Source organism: Astyanax mexicanus, chromosome 6 (genome assembly GCF_023375975.1).
Source record: "Astyanax mexicanus isolate ESR-SI-001 chromosome 6, AstMex3_surface, whole genome shotgun sequence".
NCBI lineage: Eukaryota > Metazoa > Chordata > Actinopteri > Characiformes > Acestrorhamphidae > Astyanax > Astyanax mexicanus.
This window is the reverse complement of record NC_064413.1, coordinates 16,852,223-16,877,833: the sequence shown is the minus strand read 5'-3', so window position 1 is coordinate 16,877,833 and position 25,611 is coordinate 16,852,223. Positions and strand designations below refer to the sequence as shown.

Here is a 25,611-nt window from a genome sequence, read left to right as displayed (position 1 = left end):
CAAGAGACAAATTCCAAGGGAGCAGCACAATCCCGACAGTGGCAGACAGTGGTGAAATGTTATGACAAACGATTCAAGAAAGCAGGGTTAGTCTATCCCAAAACAATTAAATAAAAATGAAAAACATACAAAAGGCTCAGTAAGGTTGTGAAAATGGAAGAACAGTATTGAACAGCGCTAAGAAATTCACTAAATTTCAAGTAATCATTCAAATCCAGATAAATAAATAGACTCAAGAAAACAATACTTAAAAATGATTGCATCATTTGCATTTAATCTGTGTAATAATGGTCACTCAGGTGAGCTTGTAGACATGGTGGCTAGGCCTTCTCTATCTAGCTTAATATATTATAGGCAAAATGCTAAAAAGATGGCTCTTTCGTAAGGTACTCATTACAAATGAAAAAATAGAGTTACAAATCTGTCTGTTTGCTGCTACTGTTGAACAAGGCAAAATAGAAAACAGAACCCCCACTATACCAGACAGGTTCCACAGCTGGGCTTCACAGTGCACTGTCCTACTGACTATCTGTCAAGACACGGAAAGAAGAACTTGCAAGACAAATGAACTGTTGAGAAATCTAGAAGTGGCAGCAGTTCAGGTGATTTTTCCTCTAATTATGTCTAGATATTTCCCCATAAAAGACGAATTCTGTTACGTGCTGTCTGAGCTCCCTGCAGTTAGCATGTTGTAATGTAGGAATATAGTTAGTGTTTTTACCCCCATTAAACTCCATTTGGCCATCAGGGTGCCCTTTCTATCGGTAGTGGCAGTAAGGTAGATTTCAGTAGAGTAACTTGTGCCGTGATTTCAGTGGCTGGTGGTGTTTCCTGTTACTGACAGGAGGCGCTTCAAATGACGTATCATTGTGGAACTAGGGGTGATTTGAAGATTTGGGGCATTGGTTGAGGCAAACCACCTCAGTACTGACATGGAATCAAAAAGGAAAAAAGTGCAGAAGGGAACTGGTAAAGTGTTCAGAAAAAAATTGACTTGGAGAAGGAAGAAAAATAGAGAAAGGTGGGTGCAGGAAAGGGAAAATCAAGACCTCTTTCACAGTACTGTGCTTGCCTCAGAGGGCCATCCACATATGTCATTCCAGCTCTGTGCAATAAAGGGTGTTTACAAAGAGAGGAGCTTGGGTTTCAAATGACATGGATTTAGCTTAGCTGTTCCCTGTTCATGAACACAAAACAAAATCAAAACTGGCAAACTAGAACGACTCATCTACAGTTTTTGGAGATCTTCCAAAACAATGGCCCTCTTGATTATCTCAAAACAGGATCTTCAAACAAGTGCACCTTTATAAAAAAAAAAAAAAAAAAGAAAAAAAAAAAAAAAAGACCTCTTGATAACTGCACGATAGAGGAATGCCATAGCGACTACAGACAGCACTCAAGTTTACCAGTGGATGAAAGCTTGTTGGCAACCAAAATGTGAGCTTCACCATGGCCTTGTTTGCACTTGTGGACTTCTCTAAAGCACAGAAAACACCTGCAGTGTACTCGTCTGAGGACAACCAGTCTCTACGCAGCTCTGCCCAGCACTAACCACTGAAATATTGTCCGATTCTCAGAGAGCACAGGGCTTCTCTCAACCAAAGTCCAGTTCAGAGGTCATAAGGCCACAATGGTGCAGGGGTGCTTAAGCTTGCAAGGCAGGACTCCTCTGTTGAGCTGGTAGAACTCCACCAGTTGGATCAGGTCTGTGAATTTGGTGGTGCCATCATCAAGGCTGAAGAACATCTGACCATCCTCTTCACACTGTGGTCATGACAAAAAAAAACAATCAAGCAAATAGTTAACCACACCAAAATATAAAGCTTATATCCATTCTTTCTAAAGGCTTATGTATGCTCAATATTTAATACATTCATTTCATTTGTATTTGTGCATGTATCATAAAAGCTTATGTATATGAATGGAATGGAGCAGTACCAGAGGAAATCATGGAGGGAGTATAGCTAAGTATGTAAGCAGTGTCTGTTACATTGTTTGAAACATACATTTTTATAAATATAGGGAGCATAAATGAGCCTTATGTCTGTAAAGGAGCTTGTTTGTATAATAGTCAGTTCTGGTTAATTTACAGTAAGCTTACCGGTAAAATCTGAAAGTGTTTAATTTTCTGGTGGTGGCACAGCGTAAGAACAAAAGCCTTAGGATTGCTCTGGCTGTCCCTCAAGAGAAACAATCTGACACAAGAGAAGAAAAATCACATGATAATATGAAAACAACATACTAATGTTCTTATATGGTATTTCTTTAGCAAACAGAATTTTGTTTTTTAACACACACATCGGAAAAACTCCTTACCCATCCACTTGACCTTGCTGATGGATTATCCTATGCGATTCTTCCCGTGTGATCCGTCCGTGAAACCAAAGCTGAGTTACGTGTATTACTGAGTAGTGGAAAAGATGGGAATGACACTTTTAGTATACAATTAGGTAGCTTTCAGATGTTTAAGCCTAGCATAGAGATTATTCTAAAAATATATTTAAAAATTGACCTGTACTAAGTACTGCATCTCAACGAGTTTACACCTTAATAAAAAGTACCTCCACTTAATGATGAGGGGTGTAGTGGGCTGGGGCTTCCCAGAGTGTTCATGCGTTGACTTCTCTTCTGTAACCAGGGAAGGGGGTTTAAAAGTGAAAAGAAGGGGTTTAAAGTTGTTTTTTGTAGTACATTGCATAAACAGAAGCAATTAAGTAATAGCAAATATTCTAAATACTAATATAAAATTACATAATGCTAAAGAAAGGACGACTGTCCAAATGTTTGATATATCTTCAAGTGTACAATTAGGGGATGCTCACCCTCCAGGCATGGCCCTCTTCTAATGCGGCACTTTGAGCTTCCACAGGATTGTCGATGACCCTGCCTATCCTCCCTGAGAAATCCATGGCAACCAGAGAGTTCTCTGATACACTCCTCTGTAAAAAAAAGACAACAATGGAATTAACAATCCGACTGTTTCATTTACCCTGTCTTTGTGATAAAGCATGTACATGAACTTCTTTAAAATCCGCAGAAAAGGACACTTTTTATAGGTAGTGTCTGGCAAATGTTAGAAGAAATAAAGAAGCTATCTTTTTTCTGTCACCTTTAAATTAAATTACAGTACAAAATTAAAGTATTTACAAGCATGCAGTTAATAAGAAAAAAGAAAGAAAACACAAACAGAGCCTCTAATCAAAGGGTTCAGAACATGAATGCAAAGTAATTTACATATTAATTATCGCAAACATATCCCTTAACCCAGGTGTAGCAAGGCGAAGAGAGGAAACACTCTATACCTCCATTCCAGAGTTGTATATAAACAGGTAGTGCCTTTGATGGAGTATGCCAAACCCCATACAGGTAAGAACATTATATAAGAATTTATTTTAAATCATTTTATATTAATGTTCTAAACAAAAAGCACTAAGTTCTGCAAAGTTCTTCCAAATATGGACAGCATCTAAAATCACCACCCATTACCTAGTTTATCTGGATGCTGGCACTAAACAAATCCAGAACTAAACCTGTTCTTCTAACAGAAAAAAACACAATCTGACTACTCTTGGGTAAAATACCACATCAATTTACAGCATGAAATATTAATGTTAATTTAAAATCATACTTATATTTTTTTACAGGCCAAAGAACAATTATTAAATAACTATGACTAGTTATATCTGTATTTGCGCATATGCTGGCACTTACACACACTGTCATACTGGAAACAGAGAGCACTGATACCATGAGGCAGTTACTGACACGTGCGTGAGCCAATAGACAGCGCTTAACTGAAGCCAGCAGCATGTCCTCAGTCTGCAGCTGCTCAACCAGTAAATGCTGTACTTTTAAGCTTATTTTATTTTTTTAAAGATGCAAAACAGTACACCTTTAACTAAATAAACCCAATAAAAAATGGAACACTATAAATGTCTGAACTATTCAAAAGGTGCCTATAAATCCAGTCACAGCAGACCTGATCCTAGTGCCACAAGTTCAAACACTTTCTAGGACTAACAAACAAAAAACCAGAAGGTCCTATTTTTAGGAACAGTGAATTACCGTTCTTTAGAGGTGAGAAGAATGAGCTACTCTACCACTCACCCTAGCTGCTTACTGCAGGACATTCCTGCAAACCAGATCATAACACCATGAGACCAGGGTTATTAGAAAGTCTGCTGAAGGAGCAACAGCCCATTATGACTATTCACTGCGACCAATACCATTTAAAAACAACCAAAGCAATCTACAAATATGGCTCATGTGGTCGGGTGGCCAAGGAAAGTAATTTCTCTGGGACATTCGTCATGTTGCAAAATAATCACAGTTCTAAAACAGTTAAAACAAGCGGCAGGGGCGCCAAGTGGTCCAGCGGTCTAAGGCGCTGCCGCTATGAGCAGGAGGTCGCAGGTTCGAACCCCAGCTCATGCAGCTTTGCCATCAAGCTGCCGGCGTCAGAGGGAGCAAAATTGGCCCTGCTCCCTCTGGGTGGGTAGATGGCGCTCTCTCCCCACATCACTCCTAGGGTAATGTCTGCAGCACAGGGCGTCTGTGAGCTGATGTACCGGAGCCGTACATAAAAGGTATTTTGTACAGTCATTCTGCCCCAGATAAGTAAAAACAATTCCAAGAAATCACTGACAGACAAAAAATACCATGACAATTATGTATATGATGAGTGTATGTAAACATTTTAAGACATCTTCCACATGTCCTGCCATAACTTGGACATTTTAAGCTCAAAACAGCTACACAAATAACATTGTTTTTAATAAAACACTGGACTTGTTGAAGCAAACTGGAAGAATTAATAAAGTGTCTTAGATTTATAACTGGCATGCTTGAGGGAAAAAAGGTCCACGCAAATTATGGTACAGAACTCAGCTACCAAACTGGAGACTCCAGAAAGGCTTGTTTCCAGTTTGGTTTCCCCAGTTCTGTAATGTGGTATAGTTGAACACCACATTCAGAAGGTTATGTGAGAAAACATCAGGCCACATCAGGCCCACACACAGGCACATCTGCAGCTGAAGTATACTGACCAATAGAAACACAAGGAAGAAAATAAAAGGAGTAAGAACAATTGGAAATCTCACCACTGGTGTTGAGAAGTGTGAGATCAAAGCTTTTCTTGGTTGTGGGATTTTGTAGTTCTGATAAAGAAGAATTCCATACTGTGGAGACACACAAACACACAAACCAAACTCAGTTCATAATGAAATCGTTTTATAAATATTTGAAAAAAAAGAAAGAAAGAAAGAAAAAAAAAACATATCACTGAGGCCAACTTATTTGCAACGGGAATGGATTGGCTCAGCAAAAAAAGGGAAATGTTAGCACACCTTGAACAATCTGAATGCAGTCATCCAGCATGTTCTGCTCTGTTCGTCTTCCGCACACAACATTCTCAACTCCTTCTGTTCAGTCCGTACCTTGTTGGGCTGAAAATATAAAAAGGGCTGTATTAGCGTACACACTAACCACACAGTCATAAGCTCTTTTCTAGCATGCAAACAAAACAACCTTAGGCAACCTGCATTTTAACATAACCTCAAATTACTCAATGTACTGAAAAATGAAATGTAGCTTTGGCTATACAAAGTATCTCAGTGCTGACAAGAACATTGTCCCTGGACTTTGCATACTTGGACACTTAGATACTTGAGAGAGTGATTTACATGTAGGTGAAGCAGCGTGAGTAAAGCTAGAGTGGAGATACGCCTGCTGTAAAGTATTCAGTATTAAAGTAGATTCACTTGCACCTTGAGTATTTGGTGCAGTAGCTGGGCTTGTCCTCAGAAATTAACGCAACACGTATGTAAGGTGCAGTGCCCACAAACGCATAATAAACATGACATAGTTCTGAAGAACAGATACCTATATTTGTCCCTACTGCTGTGGCTGGTGGAGGCCTCTACTGGAAACTTCCCAAAATAAGTGTAGCACATAGTCAAGCATGTAAACCATTATGTTTTTAAAGCAATTTGCCAACGAGAATGCATGGCCGAACAGCAAGTATACGTCTAGTCTAAGGCTGTGTGCACTCTTTGACAGAGGTGAATCAACATGCAATATCCAAAAAACCCAAAACAAAACAAACATCTTACTAGACAGACAGAGACACACTTTGTATAATTCATGTGCAGTTCAAAGCACTGTGTTTTAACTGGCATAAAGGAGATCAGGCTTTCTTTAGGGAATATTTTAATGTTAATGCTTTATTAACAGAAAGTGGGTCAGAGAGGCTGGACTTCCAAGAGGCCTGTCACAGCAGGACATGTCTAATAAAGACAGTTTCAACACATAACGCCAGTCAAAAGCTAAGAGACACAGTGAAACTAATTAACTTAAGAAAAAATGACAACCTTTGGCTTGTTGGCTAAAAAAAATAATCTATCATAAAATACCTCCAGTATTAGAAATCTGAGCTGAATCTGCTAAGATTCTGTGGATCACATGATCATACAGTAAATACAGCCAGAAACTCCTCTTATCCAAATGACTGAAGGAAGATGTGGAGAGATTGTGGTCTTACCTTTATACAAAACTCGTACTCCGTTGGTGCATTGTGAAGCTTTCTGCCTGATATTACGGTAAAGATATTGCTGTCTTCGTGGTCGGCGAGTAACTGCAAATGTCTTGGTTCCTGCAGAAATCCAGCAAAATTGCTCATCATTACATAACAATGAATGGGGAGAAAAACAGTAAATGCTTGCCTAGACTTAAAATATAGATGCAGTGATAAACCCTATCTGGATGGGATTAGTTTCTTATGGGGACGTCTGTGAAAAATATTTCTCACTTCTACACAGTGAAAAAACTCTTGCATTCAGACTGCAATTGAAAAAACAGGAGGATCAGTGAGTTTTTTGGCTTTCTCAGTCACATGACATCACGTTCAGTAGCATTTCCACTCGCTATTGTGTTTGTGGGGATCTCTGTGGAAACACGTGCCCAACGTGTAATTACAGTGCGTGGCAGTGGACAAATAGCTATTTTATTAAACGCAAGGTGATGAAACTCAGAGGGACTAAATTTACCGGAGGACCACAGAGTTTAGAGAAAAACATACATGGTCGTTCTAGACGGGAATAAAATTACAGAGGACCCCTCATACAAGAGAAAATTACCCCAGGACCCCCTGAGAAATCAATCCAGTCCGAATAGTGCTAGAGACAGACAGGGAAAAACTTTTATCTGGGTAATTAATAGTGAATAAAATGGAAGTATATGTGTGAATGCAAGCCATAATTAAAATCTCAGAAACAGTTGGTGTGACAGCGAAATCAACTATACAAAACATAAAGAAAAAACATGCATGTAGAACTTGGATGCACGTGTAAGACTATTCCAACTGCTTGGCATACCTTTGACGTTCCTTTCGTCGAGAAATACAATCCTGAGCGTCTCAAAAACATATACAGCTTCTTCCATGATTTCCTGCCTGTCTCTTTCACATACAAGTACCCCTGGACCTCAGGATAACTGCTGGAGTTTAAAAACGTCTGCAGGGCAGAGGACAGACCGTCAGAGAGAGCACAGAATGAACAGAACATTTCAGTTGCAACACAAAGGTAGAAGCAAGACGAGAAGCTGCACTGTACCTGCAACAACTGAGAGGGGGGAATGGTTCTGTTGCTTTCCTGACACCAGGCCACCATTTGCTCTGGGAAGAAGCTCTGTTAAAAGACAGAAATTTGAACTCTCTCATTTTATGATTCTAAAACAATATATACAACATAACTGGCATTAGGCATGATGCTGAATGCATTCATTAGAAAGAGTGCCCACAAACAGCTGGACATATAGTTTATGTAAACGGGAATTACATTTTCCATAACTGTAGCCCTTAAAGTTCCTTATTCCTTACACATGTGCATGACTTGCATATTTGCTTCAGAACTGGTAACATTATTAAGAGGTCATATTTTTAATGTCCAAACACAATGCTGTAATTTTATTGTAATTATATTTGGTCGATTAATAGATATGGATATTGAATTGAATAATTTAATCAATCTAATAGATTTTTTACAAAGAGGACAACTGTTCCACTAAAGAGACTTTTGGAAGATGGAATCAGCATTAAAGCACTGGTATATGAAAGGAAAACAGTTCTAAGGTACATGATTTATTAAAGGAAAGAAAGAAAAAAGAGGCTTAAAAAGTACCACAGACCTGCACTGTACAGCTTAACTTCAAGTAATAATCTCTTTACATGGTGTTGTAACAAATTTGGGTTAATCGTTACATCTAGTATTTCTTACTGGTAAGTATTATAATTGAGGTCTCATGCTATTTGATTAAATAGAGCACTGTGGATTGCGTACAAGGGCTGATATTTTGCTTCACCTACAGAGCAATTACAGTAAGTGTAGCAACATATAAAAGGCATCACTGATTTAAAAGTTATATAACAACATATCAGAACACGTATTAGCTGGGGTGTAACAGATCGCAAAACTCACGGTTCAAATTGGATTTTTTTTTTTAACATGGAGATACATTTTTCAGATCAGTACAAAAACAAGGGAGACAGTTGTGAGACAGTAAATTTAACTTTAGTTTACATGAAGGTATATTGTGTTATTGCATTTGCATTACAGACTTTTTTTTTTTTTTACCTGGTCTGTTCCATTAGTGACTTGTTTTGACACGGTCTGAAGAGCATTGTAACAGAATCACAACGGCAACAATGCATCCTTGAGTTACCAAGCTAAGGACAACTCACTGCTAGAAATAATTGTTATGTAGCATTGTCGCCGTTAGCTGTTAGTATTTCGCATTAAGACATGACCGGGGTCTGAATAGGTAGCATTTTTCTCGTTTCAGACACAGCCAGGGCCTTTAATGTAAAAACTGTCTTTGTGCATGTATTGCTTCCACTTTCAACTATACTGGCATTTTCACTTTTCTGTTAACTACGAAAACAGGGACAGGCATCAATAACTTTTTATACACAGTAGATGCAAAAGGAACAGACTACATATTTTATTATTAGACATTAAATGCATTAAAGTAAACTACTTTAATATTTTGTTAGCGCATCATACAGAGAGTTGGAAGCCATTTTAGATAAACACAGCTACTCTGAAAGGACTTGTTAATGAGCTGATTAGTTGAACCATGTGTTGGGAGCAAAGACATCACTAAAAACGTGTATAGCAGGGTAAGGAACCTAAAGATGGATAACAGCGGTTCTGAACGGCTGGGTTTGGGAGTGTTCTGATTAATTGCACTTTCATTGTGAATATTTATAGGTAAAGCAGAGTGCTGCTAAGTAGCAGATACTACATTTCAGGAAAAGAGTTAAAACTTAATTATAATTAATTAAATTATAAATTTTATTTTACAACATAGAGCAAGATAGTATATCAGTGCTCTGAAACACCAATTGCAGGTCTCTAGAAAAAACGTGTTCAGAAGTGGCCTTAAAACACCTGCTAAAAACCTAGGTAGGAAGTGAAATTCTGTATTACACAAAGTGGACAAATGTCACACCTTTCCAATGCACAGAGACAATAGAAGTTAATAGTGGAGTCTATCGTTTTGAAGTTAATTATTTTAAGATTTTTCCTTTATACATGGTTAAGGACAGTTGCTCAGCCAGGATTTAGGGAATTATTACTGTAGAAAGTAACAGTGGCAATAAAACTATTCCATACTTATGATTAAACTGAATTCAATCACAACTCTGTCTGTCATGGTTTTTGCATCTTCCGTACAAGTTACATATTCATGTTCTGCAGACAAAACTGAATACTTTCCTCTCCGAAAAGTTCTACTGAAAGAATGAGGGGAGGGGAGGGTTTAGAAGGGAGTGGGACATGCTCACTGAAGTGGAAGCCTGTCACTCGATATCTATGTCTCCCGGTAAAGTAAAAAAACAGTTTCTCTACTTTTGTGCAGAGTGAAACACACACATGATTTATAGACCATCTAAAACAAATATACAAGTACACCTATGCACACAGCACAATTATGGTAACAAACCAGAAAACAATAACAGAAGATCAACTTACCAAAGGATTTCTAAAGAATTCATATTTGGCATAGTTCTTCCTGAAGAGAAATCGGCTCTCGCTGGTCATAGAAGCCTGCACTTGCACCACAAGTTCATGGTCTTCTAAGCATCTCTCTGTGGACAGAAAGAATGCAAAAACAGAAACTCAGACAAGGCCAAACTGTTCATTCTTGGGAAAGCCACACATTGCCTTAATTACATAATTTGCCCATCCATGGAAATTACACTCTCAAGTCAGTACAAATGCATACTTGCAAAACAAAGCTTTAAATGTGCTTTTGCTTTGACTGTATGTGTTTGGAATGATATGACCTTCTGTTCACTTTCTCTTTTACAGCAGACTGAAAAATAAACAGGGGAAAAAGGAAGAAGAAAAGAGCATCTGTCTGTGAGAGAGGATCCACCCACTCCCTGCCACTAGCACCCCAGCAGCGCTAACCCAGCAGGAGGAAGAACCACCACTCCCCCTCTACCATGACTGTTACTGCTTCCAAGCACTCGTCTCATTGTTCATCACACAGTATCACCCTCTTTTTGACTTGAAGTAAAGTTTTTTGAAAATGTGATTCAGCTTTAATTCACAGGATTTAAAAAAAAAACAAAAAACTGAATTGTAGATGTCAACCGTTTTATTACAGTAATAATTTTTATAGCCAACAACAAAGTAAATAAAAGATCACAGAGTTCCCTGTTGCCAACATCCAATCAAGTCATCAATCATCAAGTTAATCACTGTCAGAGTATACTTTTCTCAGGCACATTCATTTATATTGAGAAGGAAACCGAGAAGGAAAGGAGGCATTTGTAATTCCTAATGCCACATCATCTGTCAAATATGGTGGAGGCACTGTTTCTGCAATGTCTCATAGATGATGTGACTGATGACAGGCCAGAATGAAATCGTAAATGTATAGAGCTACTCTTTGTGCTTAGTGTCAGTAAAATGCTGCAAATGTGGTGCTTAATGGTGCAGTGACATCCATGAATTTAAATTTCTATATCTATTAGTTTTTCAATCATTTTGACTGACTTAATTAAAATCAAGTGGTGTACAGAGAAAATATTGCAAACATTATGCCATTGTCCTAATATTACCCCATGAATCACTTTTTTTTAATGAAATCTATTACGAGTGCATTTCTTCTGTGTATGTATATAAGTTTCTTGTGAACTTCACCTGAAAAATAACAACTTACAAGCTGCATGTTTCACAGTAATAACTATGAGTTCTAGGAGTTAATGAATGTATATAATCCTGACCTTCTTGCTAGTCTGCTCCCGGGTAGCCTGGACCCGCTAAGCCTCAGTTCTCATAAAGGCAAGAATTGGGCATTGCAAAGGAATGATGTCATGCACTTAGAATGCTTTTGGCACAGTGAATACATACTATGACATTTTAAGGCCTTGACACTGGCCGTGCTCTGAATATCAAATAAAGTAGCTGCTCAAAGGTTGATGGAAAAAAGTTTGACTCTTCCTTTCTAAGGGAATTAAAGTCACAAGACTGCAACCAGTGCAATGGCTTACACGTAAAGAACTCTCAGATCTTTAATAGAGGGGAGAGCTGGGCACGAACTAATATGGGGTGAAATGTAAATAGAGCTTTACTATTTAGTTATCTTATATTTTAATAGCAATGTCATTTGAAAGTTGTGGTAATTAAAATATTTCTTATGGTTTTAAGCTGCATGAAATAAAGTAAATTACCTTAAAGTACAGCTTACAGCTCCAAAATGTAAGGCTTTGTTACAATTAAGGCCCTACACTGACAGGAAACGTCTAACTAGGGGAAGTAAAGTAATGTATTTTACTATAGAACATCTACATCGTAAAACCAATTTGCATGGGATGCCTGTATAAGATAGTTTAGCATAAGTTAGAGGATGATACCAAATCTAATAACATACTTGCAGTAATTGTAATAAAATATAAGTTTGAAATTAGCATGCTGCATGTCCAGCTTCCCCACACAGTAACTTGCCTTCTGTACTTGAATGTTGTTTGTTATCTGAACAGATTATCCAAAAATAATCTGTTCTGATATCAGCTTGTCCTTTCAGTGGTCAAAGAAACTTAAAAAAAACATTATTTTTATTTTAATTAATACTTTTATGTCAAGGTAAATGCATCTGGTTAATATCTGTAAGGTGCTGCTTGTAAATAAGGTTGAAGACTGGTACATTTGGATGGGACATTCCACATTGCTTGATCCACAGTGTTGTGTTCACCAGAAATAAGTCATATAAGACATCACCACCCACAGTGGACAGAGCAGTATGTGGTTATGATTGTTAATGGCAGGGTCTTGCTACAATGGTCAGTGTGAACAGACAAGTGACTCTGACAAAATAAACATTTACATATTTAATGCATTAGGTCCCATACTTATTCTGCAATCCGATGCAGTTTTCTTTAGCTTCCTTGGGACATGGAAAAATTGATGGGACACAATACTAGTTCCACATCTAATAACATTTGCCATATCAATGTAAAAACTTCCTAATATGCTTGAAAAAATATTAAGCAAATGTACAGTCATTACCAACAAAAGTCATTTGAAAAATAGAAGCTGAACTAACATGCAGAAAGAACATGCAATAAACTGATAAAAAAGAACAAGATAAAACCAAAAGATAAACATCATCTTGAAAGTGTAAGTAACTGTTAAACCAGAAAGTCTGAACTAGCCTCATCCCACCTTCCCATAAAATTCCAAACTAAAACACTACAGTCCTGCAGGCCGAGGTAGCCACAGGTCACAGATCTGTGAGTCAGCGTCACACGCAAGCTCTGAACAGAAACTTCAGTATAGCGCAGTCAGATGACCTCACCACATTCTTGTCTCTAATACCCACATCCCAGGCCACCAGTGCTTTCTCGTGCATTTAGGTCTCATGCAGAAGATAAAGCACAAGAAAACAGAGCTACAGACTGTGCTCCCGCAGCTCTCTGTAAAGCCAATGTTCAGTCTCAGTGCTTATCATGTTACATTAACCAGTGACCAAGCACCTGACTCCATCTTAGCACCGCCGTTCTCATTTCCCCATGTGATGGGATTTTCCCTGTGCCATTAATCAATTACACGCAGTACCCAGACATAAAAGGACAGACGGCAACCCCCCCCCTCTACATCAGCCCTCCCTCACTCCTTCTAAAAGGTCTTCATTGGCTTCCACAAAAAAAGACCCAAAGAACAGGTCTGGCTGTCTGGGTCTTGTACTTTACTAGATTTTTTTTTTTTTTTCTCATCCTCCCTCTCTTGAATTTGCACAAATGTTGTTCGCTCACTTACCTAGCCCCATGACCGGGTGATGCTCCACAAGCGCCCAACTGTTGTCGTCCACACAATGGCTTTTGTACACAAGGAGCTGGCACAGATCTCGTGCCGTCATGTCGGCTGGGATCTCCACCACTTTGCCCATGCCGTCCTCGCTGAAGATTTTAATGATCTGCAATAGAAAAGAAATAAATATAACATCTGCTTGGTCTATTGCAGACAACATGCAGACAAACTGCAAAACAAAAAACTACCATAAAACATGAGAAAAGTTTTTCAGTCAAGACTGCTTTAATATAATCATTTCAACAATGGCGTCACATTGCATGCCTCAATAGAGCAATCATTTGCTGTTTAACACAAGAGAAATATTGCTACTGTTCTTCTTTACAATTATGTATCTACCACAGACAGGTTAAACCTGCCCAATAGCATTTATTTTACTCCAATTCTCGATACACATACTGCATTATTAATATATGTTGACTTGTTGAATCATTGACGTCTGGTTACTTCTGCTGAAATATGATGAAAATCCCTGCATTTTTTAATAGCGCAATATATAATTGTAGAAAATGAAATGTTGCAATGTCAGCTTTTCCCCCAAAATATCGCGCAGCCCTACTTTTAGAACTGCGTCACAGGTCCATTTCATGTTCATACATATAAAAAAAGGATGAAATACATTAAGAATAAAGACTTAAGAAAAGTGTGTGCAATATTCCACAGCATGGTTCTACAAGCTGACTAATTCAAGCCCAAGGATTTAAAAATATCAATATAAAAGATTTGATCTGAGCTCCAGATGATTTTCGGGTAGGAATACCTCCACATCCTGAGCTAACTCTAATTCACGACCGGCTGGGTCTTCTCGAAAATTCTCTTTCAGCATTCGCTGTGTTAAATCCACAAAGTCAAACATTTCAGTATCATGTACACACACACACACGTCTCCTACCACACATTTCCCATGTTCCCAATCCTGTCTTGTCAACCTTTCAAAGCCTTCAAACATCTCCTATTCGGCACACAGTGTGCCGGCCGCATCCTCATAAGCTATCCCTCAAACTTTCAACGTCATAGCTTCCACAAGTCCATGCCCTGAGCTTCTTTCCCCCCCTCCCCCTCCTTGAGAAAAAGAACCACACATACACACACCAAAGTTCCCTATTCCGCCGTCCCTTGGCGGTTCTCCGCACCCGGCCTTCTTCTAGCCTCCGACAGCAGTCCCCTTGGGGGAGAAATGGAGGCTCTTCCTCTCTCCCTCCCTCAAGAGGTGGCATGCAGTTTTGGAGAAAATCTTACCTCCCCAGGCCTCAGCAGGCACCAGTCGGGAGAGAACGACGGCATGTTCGCCGGCAGCCTGCCTCAAGCCCAAGCTCTTCTCCACCGCTCTCCACAACTCCTCCACAGAGGAAAAGGAGGGGAAAAAGCAAAAATAAATTGGGGAAAGGAAAAAAAAAAAAAAAAAAAAAGCAGGTCCAAGCACTCAGATGCTTGGCTGTCAAGTAGCTTACTGAACTATACCTGCCACACTTCTCTCTCTCTCTCTCCCTCTCTCTCCCCACTGCTCTCTCTCTCCCCACTGCTCTCTCTCTCCCCACTGCTCTCTCTCTGTCTCTCTCACTCACTCTCTTTTTTCACTCTGTCCCTCTTCTGCCTGGCTTTTTGGTTCGGGACAGAGCCGATGAGAGCAGATGGCACTGTTTCCAGCTTGGCAGACAACTTCGTTCTGTTCCCCTCACAAAGGGTTACAGGCGCAGGCTTTTAGGTAGCGAATCAAACCACACTTCCCTAACCAATCATAGAGCTGGCTCGGGCTGATGTAATCATTCCCACACACTCAGACGCACGAGCGCGCACGCACACACACACACCCCTCTCACACACATGCACACCCACAGACGCACAGTCATGCGCATGCACAGCCAACTTTTCTTTTCCAGCTTGCTGCATAGCTCCAGTCTCTTCTCATTTTTTTTCTCTCCTACTTTTTCTTTCTTTCTTTCCTTTTTCGTCTTGAATCTCAAAGCATACAGCGGCACATTTTTCTCAGGTTAACTTTATTTTTTTGGGTGGGGGCGGAGGGTAAGAAAGAGAAAGAAGTGGGCAGAGGGGGCATAGAGGGTGGGGGAATCATCAGCCGTTTGAACTTTCATTTTGCAGGAGTTCCGGACAGGTTTCAAGTGAAGGCTTGTTTATCCTCCACCTCCCCCCTTACCCCCCAAAAGTTAAGCTTTGAAGTTTGAAGTCTGAAACCTCGGTCACGACAAGGCAGGGCTCATTACTGCTGCAGTGAAACTGGCTCTGCTCACTCTGCTCTGCCTTCACTTTAGCCCAGTCCAGTCCAGCTCTGCCAGCACTTCCACTGAAGAGAACATAACCTGGAAACACCCTCAGTCTGGAAACTCAATGAATAACTGCTAATTCTACAGAAGACTACAGACACAAAGTAACTGCCCTGCCTGTTTCTGTGAATTTTGGTGGAAGTGACTTGCACTTGGCCTCTATTTTACGCAAGCCAGCAATTCCTGTAAAACCACTACAGTTTGGCTACAGGCAAAAAGCTGTCTGTATGGACAGTCCTACCCAAATTAAGTTCAATGACCACAGAAAAACTGCAGTGCTGGAAAGAAAGGATGACTCAAGCTCTTTTAATGCCTCTAAGGGAGAAGAATTTGGTTGTGGGGGCGGGGAATAGAGTGAGAGAGAGAGAGAGAGAGAGAGGAAGCAGAAGAAAGAGTTTGTTAGGATAGTCACATAAAAGACAAGCTAACTCTCTAGAGCTCCAGCTGGCTTGCTGGCCCCTCCCTTCTTCCTCCCATAACTCCATCAATCAGACAGTCGGGAAGGTGGGGGTGATGTGGTGGGGGTGTGTGAAGACCACCAGGCCCAAAAATGTCTACAGTATATTCAACACGTTTAATAGCATTGCTTTCCTAATGCTTGGATTGGTATGAACCTTATTCATCTGATTCATCTGAACAAATCAGGACTGAAGGAGTCATTCACCTAAATGATCCAAACCTTATTCATAACATCCCAAAGATACCTAGGATTTGTTAGCACAGCCACATTTGCAAAATACTAACCAGCTCATCCTGGCTTTCAGCCATGATTAGCAATGCCTAGCATGTATTGATGAAAGTTGTATTTTGCTGTGTTGTATTTTTAATGCTTTTAAAATGGCTCAATTCATCAATTGATCAATTCATCATTTCTGTATTTCATCTCTAATTTTGAACACAGGGATTAAGATGACTTGAGTGAAAAAGAGCTTAACACATTTGAGATCAGAAACTGGCACAGATTCTGTTTGTATGCATACATTGAGGACTTTAAGCGCAGGCTTCATCATATATGTCTGAAGGTAGTATTTTTGGTGTGTCTTTTTGCCCCCAAGTGAAGCGGCACATATTTAGTGCAGTAACAAAGCCTTTCATTAGACAGCACTCATGTCTCCATGCTGACCACAGACGTCTAGAACAGGCCGAAAACCCTGAGCTTGTCTTCACAACTGCCTCCATCTCAGAGTTCACATATTCAGTCACGCAAGACAATTACAGTCTGCTTGTAAAAGGCAAATTTGTTTACAACATTTGAAAGAGTAGAACGCATACATTAATATAGTCAGATACTCAAGTGGCAATTGTGGAAACAGAAAGATAATAATGTTTCATACAATGGCATCTACAACTCCAATTCAGAAAAATGTTGGGACAGTATGGAAAATGCAATTAATAGATAAAAAAAAACCATTTGACTTCCAAAAACGGAATCTGGAATACTAATTAATCTAACCACAATACACGTTTCCACTTTGTGATCCATTTCAGATGTCTCCCAGCCCAGAGAAGTTGTTGCTGCTTCTGGACATGGTTAATATAAGATGTGTATTTTTCACAGTTTAAAGTTTAATGTGTCATTTGTGAATGCAAACCTGTATTGTACTTGATAGGATTACATGGGCAAGGGACTACTTTAGCCAAACCTATCAGCCGTTGTTGAATAAGGGTTCCTGATGCAGTGCTTTACTTCTGAATCCTTAAATCATTTACTGATTATGCACTGAAGATTGTGGAATATGGAAATTCTCTCCAATATTTTCTCTCCAACATTATATATATATATAAGCATTTCTTTTAAATTCTCAAGCATGATGAAAACTACTTTAGTATTAGATGATAATTAATGATAATTTACCTGTTTGAAATTACATCATCATTATCATTTTTTAAACTTCATTAATAATCCAAAATCCTGAAATGTGTATGTTAATGAATGAAACTGGACTAAAAGTGAAATAGACAAGACAATGTTTTTTTTTTCTTGTCTGGAGTAAAATAAGTCAATTGTTAAGTTTAAAACTTAATCACTAAGACTATTTGTCAAGAAAGTTGAGATCTGTCAGTCAGTTATCCAGACAGTGAATAATAAAAAGGGGAGAGTAGAAAGGGGGGAATAAATATCAGAACACAGAGAATGACTGGGCCTGTTAAAAAGATTTTGCAAATTATTTAGCAAACAAAGATCTGTATCCAAAGCAAATGAATCTGTTTTTTGTGCCAACTGTTCAGACACTATGGCAATATGGCAGGCAAATACACTAGACCATTCCAGCTTCAACTCCATGTGCTTCCCAGCAGTCTAGCAATTGTAAAACCGGCAAAGTGAGAGTGCTAAATGTCGATTCCAGGTCATTTAGAACGGCTGTAATGGAAAAAAGAAAAACAGGGAATTACATTTTAATGCCAACCCAAGTCCCACTCTCCCAAATCCCAGGATGAGAATTTCCTCCTCTCTGCTCATGCCTTTAGGCTGACTCAGCAGGATATTCATCTCCGCTTTCCACTGAACTTTGTCAGATAACTTATTCCCGCCCTTCCTTGTACTGATCTGAGGGCGGTTGTGCGCCTCTAGGCACGGTATGGATTTAGGTTAGTGGAGGTAGCACTGACTGGGTTTTGTCGTCTTGTCTGTGTATGTCTGGCTGTGTGAAAGAGAGACGCTTCCTGATGCTTCTTTCGCACATTACATCAGTCATTAGTCAGCCAGACAACTCTGTGTGATGTAATCCAACCTGAGGAATGCCTCAGGGAGTTTACTATATAGAAACATAATCCTTGTAATGGACACAGTAATGGCAAGTCTGGCAAGCTCTGCCTCCCATAGTCACTGTTGCCATGTCAGTCAAACGCTCAGCTCAGGCTACCTGGTAGCAACAGGCTGAAAAGTAAATGGCACACAAAGGATCATTCAGAAACTCAAAGAACAGTACTTTTGAAGAAATGTCGTATTCACAAAGAAACTAGTTTTACTTGTTTAATGGGGACAGGTTTCCATTTGCCAGTTTCTTCAAGGTCACATTCACCTCTACAAAGCAGATTTTGTTTTATAGAGTACCATCTGTTAAATTAGCTGATGTCCAGGCAGCCTGATTGATTCAAGCTAAAAATATTAGGTGTAAGTGAATAACAATCAGAACATTTAACCGTTAGCATAACGTAAAGTTCTGGCCTTATCCAACAACAAAGAGCAATGACTATGATGGTACAATCACAATAACACACTGTAGGTTTGTGTTATGAAGTGAAATATTGACACTGGTGTACTGATCTATGAGTGCAGTACACCAGTGCCAATTTATCACGTTATAGCACAAACCTTGAGTGTATATTTCTTAAGCAATAAGTAAACAGCTCTAGTCTATATCCCTGCTTATATGGAAGGAGAACTCACTGTCTTGTACTCAAGACATTTTAACAAACCTCAGTGAATTGCATGATTGCACACAAGCTGCTGCATGGATTGTTCAGTTCACCAGACTTACTTTAATGAAGGACTCGGTGCTTTGAACAATACTGCTTGTGTGTTCAAGTCTAAATCACCATCCTTTTTCTCCTAACTAAATAACAGGCTACCGAGCCTGCCACAGACTGATGACGATCTGTTCGGCCTTGGAGTGCCTGAGCATGGTCTTTAGTCTGTTCACTAAACGGCAGTGTTAAACCAAAACTAACTAGACCAAATCTATAAATGTAACAAACCCATAAACCTTGGCTAAGACTATAGTCTGGACTTTCATCTGTAAAAACATCCTTAGTCTAGTTAATCCTGACACTGGTTATTTTTTTTTCCCTTGGTGCAATTTATTTGGGCAGGTGCAAAAATAGCAATTGCTCTCAGGTGTGGAACAAAACAGCTGCACCAAGACTTGAGAGGAGGTGGTCTTGATCTGGTAAAGATGGTATATTACGCATATATATATATATAATAATATATAATATGAAAAAATGCCATCATTGCTGCTGCTCTATGTTGAATTAAACAGAAATATACACTAGTTAAAAAACAGGACATTCTTCTTGTATCAAGAGGACAACACTTCAGGTTTACTAACTAGATAGCCTTATACAACCATATCATACAATCAGCTACAGGTAAGAGTTCCCAAACACGTGGAATTAGAAGCCAAAGACTTGATCAGAATATCTTGTTCTTCCTACAAATGATAAGGGCATACTGCATAAAAATCAACATAAATAATATCACAGCAGTGTCACACACATACATTCACAACTAAAAATACCTTGTTTTTCTTCTTGCTACGTCACATCCTTCCTCTAGAGGTAGGAAAGGGTTTGTGCCGACTGTCATTCATCCATTTAGTTAGCTTGTATTAGTTTTCGGCTTGTGTGATACAAGGCCCCAGGACTTTATTGTACTCTATATAGTTCTAGTGCTGGGCGGAACAACCAAAAACGTATATCACAGAATGTTTCGAGATTCTTTGATATTTTTTTTGTTTAACTGGGCTTTAATATAAGTTTGTTAGTTACTGTACTGTTAGGATTACAATTAATCAAACACTAAGGCTTTAAATTAAGGCTTTGATTACTATTGGGTTGACTTTGTCACACAAAATTACACAATATTTGACGAAATCAGACCTTAAAAAGAGATGCGCCAACAACTTTAACACGGCTTCCTTTAAAAAAAAAGCTATATTTAAAATTCCATGTTCCATAATGTTCCATAAACATTATAAATGGTAAGAAAATACTCAAAATCTAAGAATTCTAAAAGAATTTTCTCAAAGCTCTATTGTACAAGTTTAATATCAATTTACAATATGTTTTTATTAAAGCCATTGGAGGCATTACAGTATTAAAATCAGCCACAATTCCCTTCTTTCTCCAGTTAACAAATATATTCAATTTAGTGTGCATTAATATTATTCTTCAAGCTACAATATTAATATATTGAAAAGGTCTATAGGAACTTTTCTTTGAGCTGTGGGCTGATTGCTCAATTCCATTCGTCTCTTTTCTGAATAAATAATTGCTGTTTTTATCAGAGTAAAATAGAAAAACAACAGCACTCATACAGTGAGAACGAGCAACAGGAGCTCCTCAGATAAAGTGCTGTACTCATTTTTCTCCAGGCAGGACAGAGCGTTTGACTCCACAGAGCAGAGCTACCATAACTCCAATGTATTAGCTTGTTATGCTAACTGGCAAGCATTAGGTAGCGAGACATATATCTGCTTTTTTGGGGAAGCTGCTCTGCAGTGCCTCCTGTCCCCGGCAGTGGGTATACAGCACTGACTGCCTGACCTTATCTTTTATCAGGTTTATTTTCAACCGTTTTGGTGGCTTGAGCAGATTTATCAGCATGTAGCGGTGAAACAGTCAGTAGCACATACGATTATTCAATTGTAATTAGAAGCAAAGCTCAATGCCTGTATCTAGGCATTTAGCCTACTCTTGGACAATTGTCCTTCTGTGTGAAGTGTGCCTTGTGAGCCTCTGGATGCCTGAGATTTGTTTCATGCAGTACCGCCCCACTCCAACCAGGCTGTGATATAGCATACAACTGTTGTTTCTTTTATTCAGGTAGCAGTGTTTTATAATTCAATATTACATTTAATTTTAAATTCTAAATTTGCAAAGGAATATTATTACATTTTAACTACATAACCATTTTAAATAGACCGAAATTCTTTTGAAACCGAGGTTGTGCGTTTATTCGTTTTTTCAGTTCAGCTCAAAAACAGCTGATCTCCTGCTGCTGAGAACTCTACTGTAACCGGGCCATTGCCGGAGTTTACGAGTGCCTCTTTAATGAATGCCCTGCTCCACCATGGAGTTGTGTTCACGGTGGCAAGGCCTGACGTTTTCACTAATGAGACACTGAGACAAAACCAGAGTCTGAACAATCACAGGGCCCCTGAAAGCCATGTTCTATTCCCGCCAATGTTCTTCCTGACTAGCCTCTTCAACTCTTGCGTCTGCCTGACTATCTGTGCTGACTCATGAGTTGACTATACATAAACTTGTTGTGTAATTAGCGTGTCAAATTGGGTTGGAAATGCACAAGCTAACCAACAGAGAGAAAAAAGACAAAGCCAGTAATGGGCATTAGTCAAACTTCCCTCTGCACAGGTGTTTAAGCCGCACAGTGTTTCAGTGTTGAAGAAATTCAAGAACCTCCACCATTTGAATTAGCAAACCAGCTTCAAATCTCTGTAACTTGAATAAACGTGCAATAAAAAAAACTGAACGAGGACTAATGATGTTTCTGGATCAGACATCTTTATTATCTTTCCACTTGTCAAGGGCCAAACTAATTTTTATTTTTATTTATTTTACAAATATTTAATTAAGTTTCAAGTTATGTGTTGCTACCTGGGCTGATATGATTTTTACTGGTATTATAGGGCACAATTGGAAAGTTACCCAAAAAATGCATTTTAGTTTATTCCAACCAACACATTGTAAAACTAAACCACCTAAACCAGTGGTTCTTAATTTACATTAGTCATGACCTGTAACATCCAGACTTACCCCAATCAAACTACAATACTGATCATGTTTAACCTCTGAAAATGAATGCAGTGGGATATTGTCAGCAAACATATGCTAGCATTAAAAACATGGTGAAAGTGCTCTGTGGCTTTTACAGCACTGTGGCTGATAGCAGCTGACATGTCATTGGGAAAAAACATATGATTAACCATGATCTAAAAATGTCTGCGGCTCTGTGGTATTTATACGTTTAGTGTCAAACTAAAAGCTCCGACGTTGCTTTACAAGACTGTTCTTAATACTTAGACAACTGAGAACACTCAAGACTGAGGTTTTCTAGAGCCACACAAACCCAACCACCATCGTCATCATGATGCCTTTCTGGCTCTGCTCCTCCCCACATGCTGACTTAGTGATATAGACAGCAACGGAAAAAAAACAACAACTCTGGGTTATGACAGTTTAAACATTTAACATTAAACATCTGAAAATAGCAATATAATAACTGTTAATGTAGCATTACAACCATAATCAGCTGAACAGGCAAATGATATTAAAAACTCAAATGATTCAAATGGTCGTCCGGCCCAGCGTACAAGCCGTGGCACAATGTGGCTATATATAGATCTCATGGGACGCACATCAGCATGTATAAATTCCTGACGTCCGGTGTCCCCCTTGGCCCTCCGGCCCCTCATCTCGCTGTCCGCCACACACGTAGAGACTAACAATCTACTTCTGAATAGGCGACCTCTTTAGGCTGTGGCTCCCAACTGAGATGAAGACCGGGGATGTGCCAAATGTTTCCCCAATAGAAACAGGCCCTTTAATTGTGTCCCCAGAGCAGAGGAGAGGCCCAACAGCAGATCATTGTCTGTTCGAGGGATGGCCACAGAGTGCCCACAGAGGATGACATCATACACTTTAATTGAACAAATCAATTCGGGACAAGTGCCACTGTGCGTTCTCTCTTTTGGCTGCGCCACTCTGCCACCCGTTAAGAAATATTTTCAACTTAAGATGTAATTTACTGCCCTTGTCTCTTTCTTGCAATAAAAAAGCCAAATAAATGATACATAAATAAGAGTGAAGGCTGCTGCAAGCGATGTAAAATAATCCATGCAGACTAATCCCCTGTTTTTTTTCCCTTCCTTTCTGTTTTCTCTGTCCATCTCTTTTGCATTTATAGTGATGCCCTGTTCCTGATGTTGACCAGTCTGGGTCTCTGCTGCTCTGCTGCCCAGTGTAATGCAGTCCTGCTCTTGGAACCTGCGCTGATTCATTCCTGCCACACACCATAGCTGGTCTTTTTATATTAACACAGAGCATATCGTAGCTGTCCTATGAAAAACATCTACATTTTGTCGATTTTTAGTTTACTACATAATTTGATGAGACAAACTGTCCCTTAAACTGTGCCAAAATTTCTTGATAAACGGACCAATAGAAACTGAAATATAACCTGAAATAAACTCTTTTTACATTGACTTCCATTGAAAGTTTACAAGGTTTTTTTTCTCTCCTGTAAAGTTTTTCATTGGACAGCGACGATATGCACTTCCCCTACTCACACTTTCAAATCAGAACCTGTTTTTACATTAGATATTGCTCCCCATTATCTCTCTCTACAGTTGTTTCTGTTCTGTTATTTTTGTGCTGTCGGGTCAACCAGAGGGGGACGGGTTCCTCTAACAGAGTCTTGGTTACTCAAAAGTGGCTTGAACATGTTCTCTGTAAAGCTGTTCTGTGACAGCATTCGTTGTAAAAGCGCTATATATCTGTATCAACAGAAGCCTTACGTTAATCTTGTACAGAATGGGGTCTACTTCTCTGGGCTTGGAGGCACCTGGGATGAACCACAGTGGAAACAGTTAAAACATGTACTGTGGTCAAACTAATCAGTATTCCAGGATCTTTTTTGCAGACAGTTATGAGCAAGTCCAAGAGAGTATGTGGGCAGAAAACAAAATTCAACTATGATGATCCCATATTTCTGCACACTTAAAGACATGGTTGCAGAACGAACAAAACAATCTGAAACTCAATCACATGGTATCATATGTGTCAAAATGTTAAGAGAAGAAATGGCATGTTATGGGAAGAATGTGTTGCAAATCTGAAATTCAGAAAAGCATATATTTTAATAAATTAAATGAAGTTAAAATATTCTGCATTCATACTGTCTGCAATGAAAAAAAAGCCAAGTAAATGTAAGGAACACATTCATGCCACAGACACATTTTAGCACACATACCAGTTTGCAGATTTGTTTAACTAATGATACTGCAGAGTCCAACAGTGCACATAATGATAGGTCACGGTGTGTTAAATGTAGTCCATGTTCTCATAAAGATGATGACATGGAATTAAACCCGAAGACTATTTTCACACACACCAGTTTATCTTGCTTGGTAAGTGTTCCGTCATCAAGCATTTAGAGAATAATGTACAGTTACCCGACACCAGTGTGAAAGGTTAAAGGGGCTAAGTTGGAAAGAGGTCTAATTAATCAGAATAAAGGCTTTTAATCCTAAATTATCTGTCTGATGTCAAGGATGTATGTGAAGCTTATCAACTTACCAGGCTAAATATTTCAGCTGAGAGTCACACTGTCCAGACCCTGAAATCACCCAAAACCAGGCTCTTTGTGTGCCTCTCTCAAAGCCACGGGATTTACCGGTAAGCAATGAGGGGGTAACAGTGGTTCTCAAACTGGGGCAGTCAGGAGATGGGGAATGAGGCCAGAGAAGAAAGTGTTCTCATATTTAAGACACGAGTCGACTTGGTACAGTACAGTACATTCTGCCTGGCTGATGCCTTCATAATGAGGCTTCCCTGGGTAGTAGCCAAGTTCAGACGGCTTTCAACATTCACTTTACTCCTTTTTTTGGGTTCTCTACATAATCGCTGTCTGGATAACATTAGTGAAGCCTCTTGACTCTCTTTGGCTTGCTAATGGAAAAGGTAGGCAGAAAGCAGATACAGATTTTTTTTGTCTTGTTTCTTATGTGCTTCTCCCTTTCTTTCTTTCTCTCCCTCTGCTTCTCCCTTTCTTTCTTTCTCTCCCTCTCTCTCACTCAATGTCCTACTTTGTTCTATGCTGTGCTCAAGTCAAGACTGTGCAGTCTGAACACTCTGGAGTCTACATGAGTGTGACCTACATGAGTTTAGCTTCCTTGTTCTGACAGATGATCCAGTTTCCAGCTACAAGTAACATACTGTGTGCTGACATTTAGCAAATTCCTGATTCAGCTCACAACAGGGAGAACTGATATTTAAACATTTCTCATTTGTACCCCCTACTTCTTATTTGTTGGGGGAAGGAATACAACCATAAGGGTATAGTCAGTGGAAGTGGTTGAAATCCTCCTCCTAACAAATGAAACAAGACCCATTACGTCATCAAAATAAATAAGTAAAACAGAACTGCTTTATTACAGGGCTATTAAGGGTGCTGTGCAGACAACCCTGCCAGTCTGTTGTGGTAGCAGAGGAGAGGT

At 39.2% G+C, this 25,611-nt stretch overlaps 1 protein-coding gene across 4 annotated transcripts in view; it reads right to left on the bottom strand.

Annotated features, from left to right (window-relative positions):
* Window positions 1-247: 247 nt before the first annotated feature.
* The window catches only part of grb10b (growth factor receptor-bound protein 10b), an 87,632-nt gene continuing 62,268 nt past the window's right edge, over window positions 248-25,611 (bottom strand). For 3 of the 4 annotated variants that reach the window (XM_007232038.4, XM_007232037.4, XM_049479956.1), the window contains exons 6-17: window positions 13,320-13,476; window positions 10,026-10,141; window positions 7,608-7,682; window positions 7,371-7,508; window positions 6,539-6,649; window positions 5,346-5,444; window positions 5,100-5,177; window positions 2,823-2,939; window positions 2,562-2,628; window positions 2,317-2,404; window positions 2,102-2,195; window positions 248-1,764 (exon numbers count right to left, since the gene is read on the bottom strand). In XM_007232038.4, the coding sequence (XP_007232100.1) occupies window positions 1,618-1,764; window positions 2,102-2,195; window positions 2,317-2,404; window positions 2,562-2,628; window positions 2,823-2,939; window positions 5,100-5,177; window positions 5,346-5,444; window positions 6,539-6,649; window positions 7,371-7,508; window positions 7,608-7,682; window positions 10,026-10,141; window positions 13,320-13,476 (1,287 nt within the window). In that variant the 3' untranslated portion in view covers window positions 248-1,617. Of the gene's footprint in view, window positions 1,765-2,101; window positions 2,196-2,316; window positions 2,405-2,561; window positions 2,629-2,822; window positions 2,940-5,099; window positions 5,178-5,345; window positions 5,445-6,538; window positions 6,650-7,370; window positions 7,509-7,607; window positions 7,683-10,025; window positions 10,142-13,319; window positions 13,477-14,609; window positions 14,875-14,908; window positions 15,041-25,611 lie in introns of those variants that run through there. The other variant, XM_049479957.1, reaches the window with a different exon arrangement.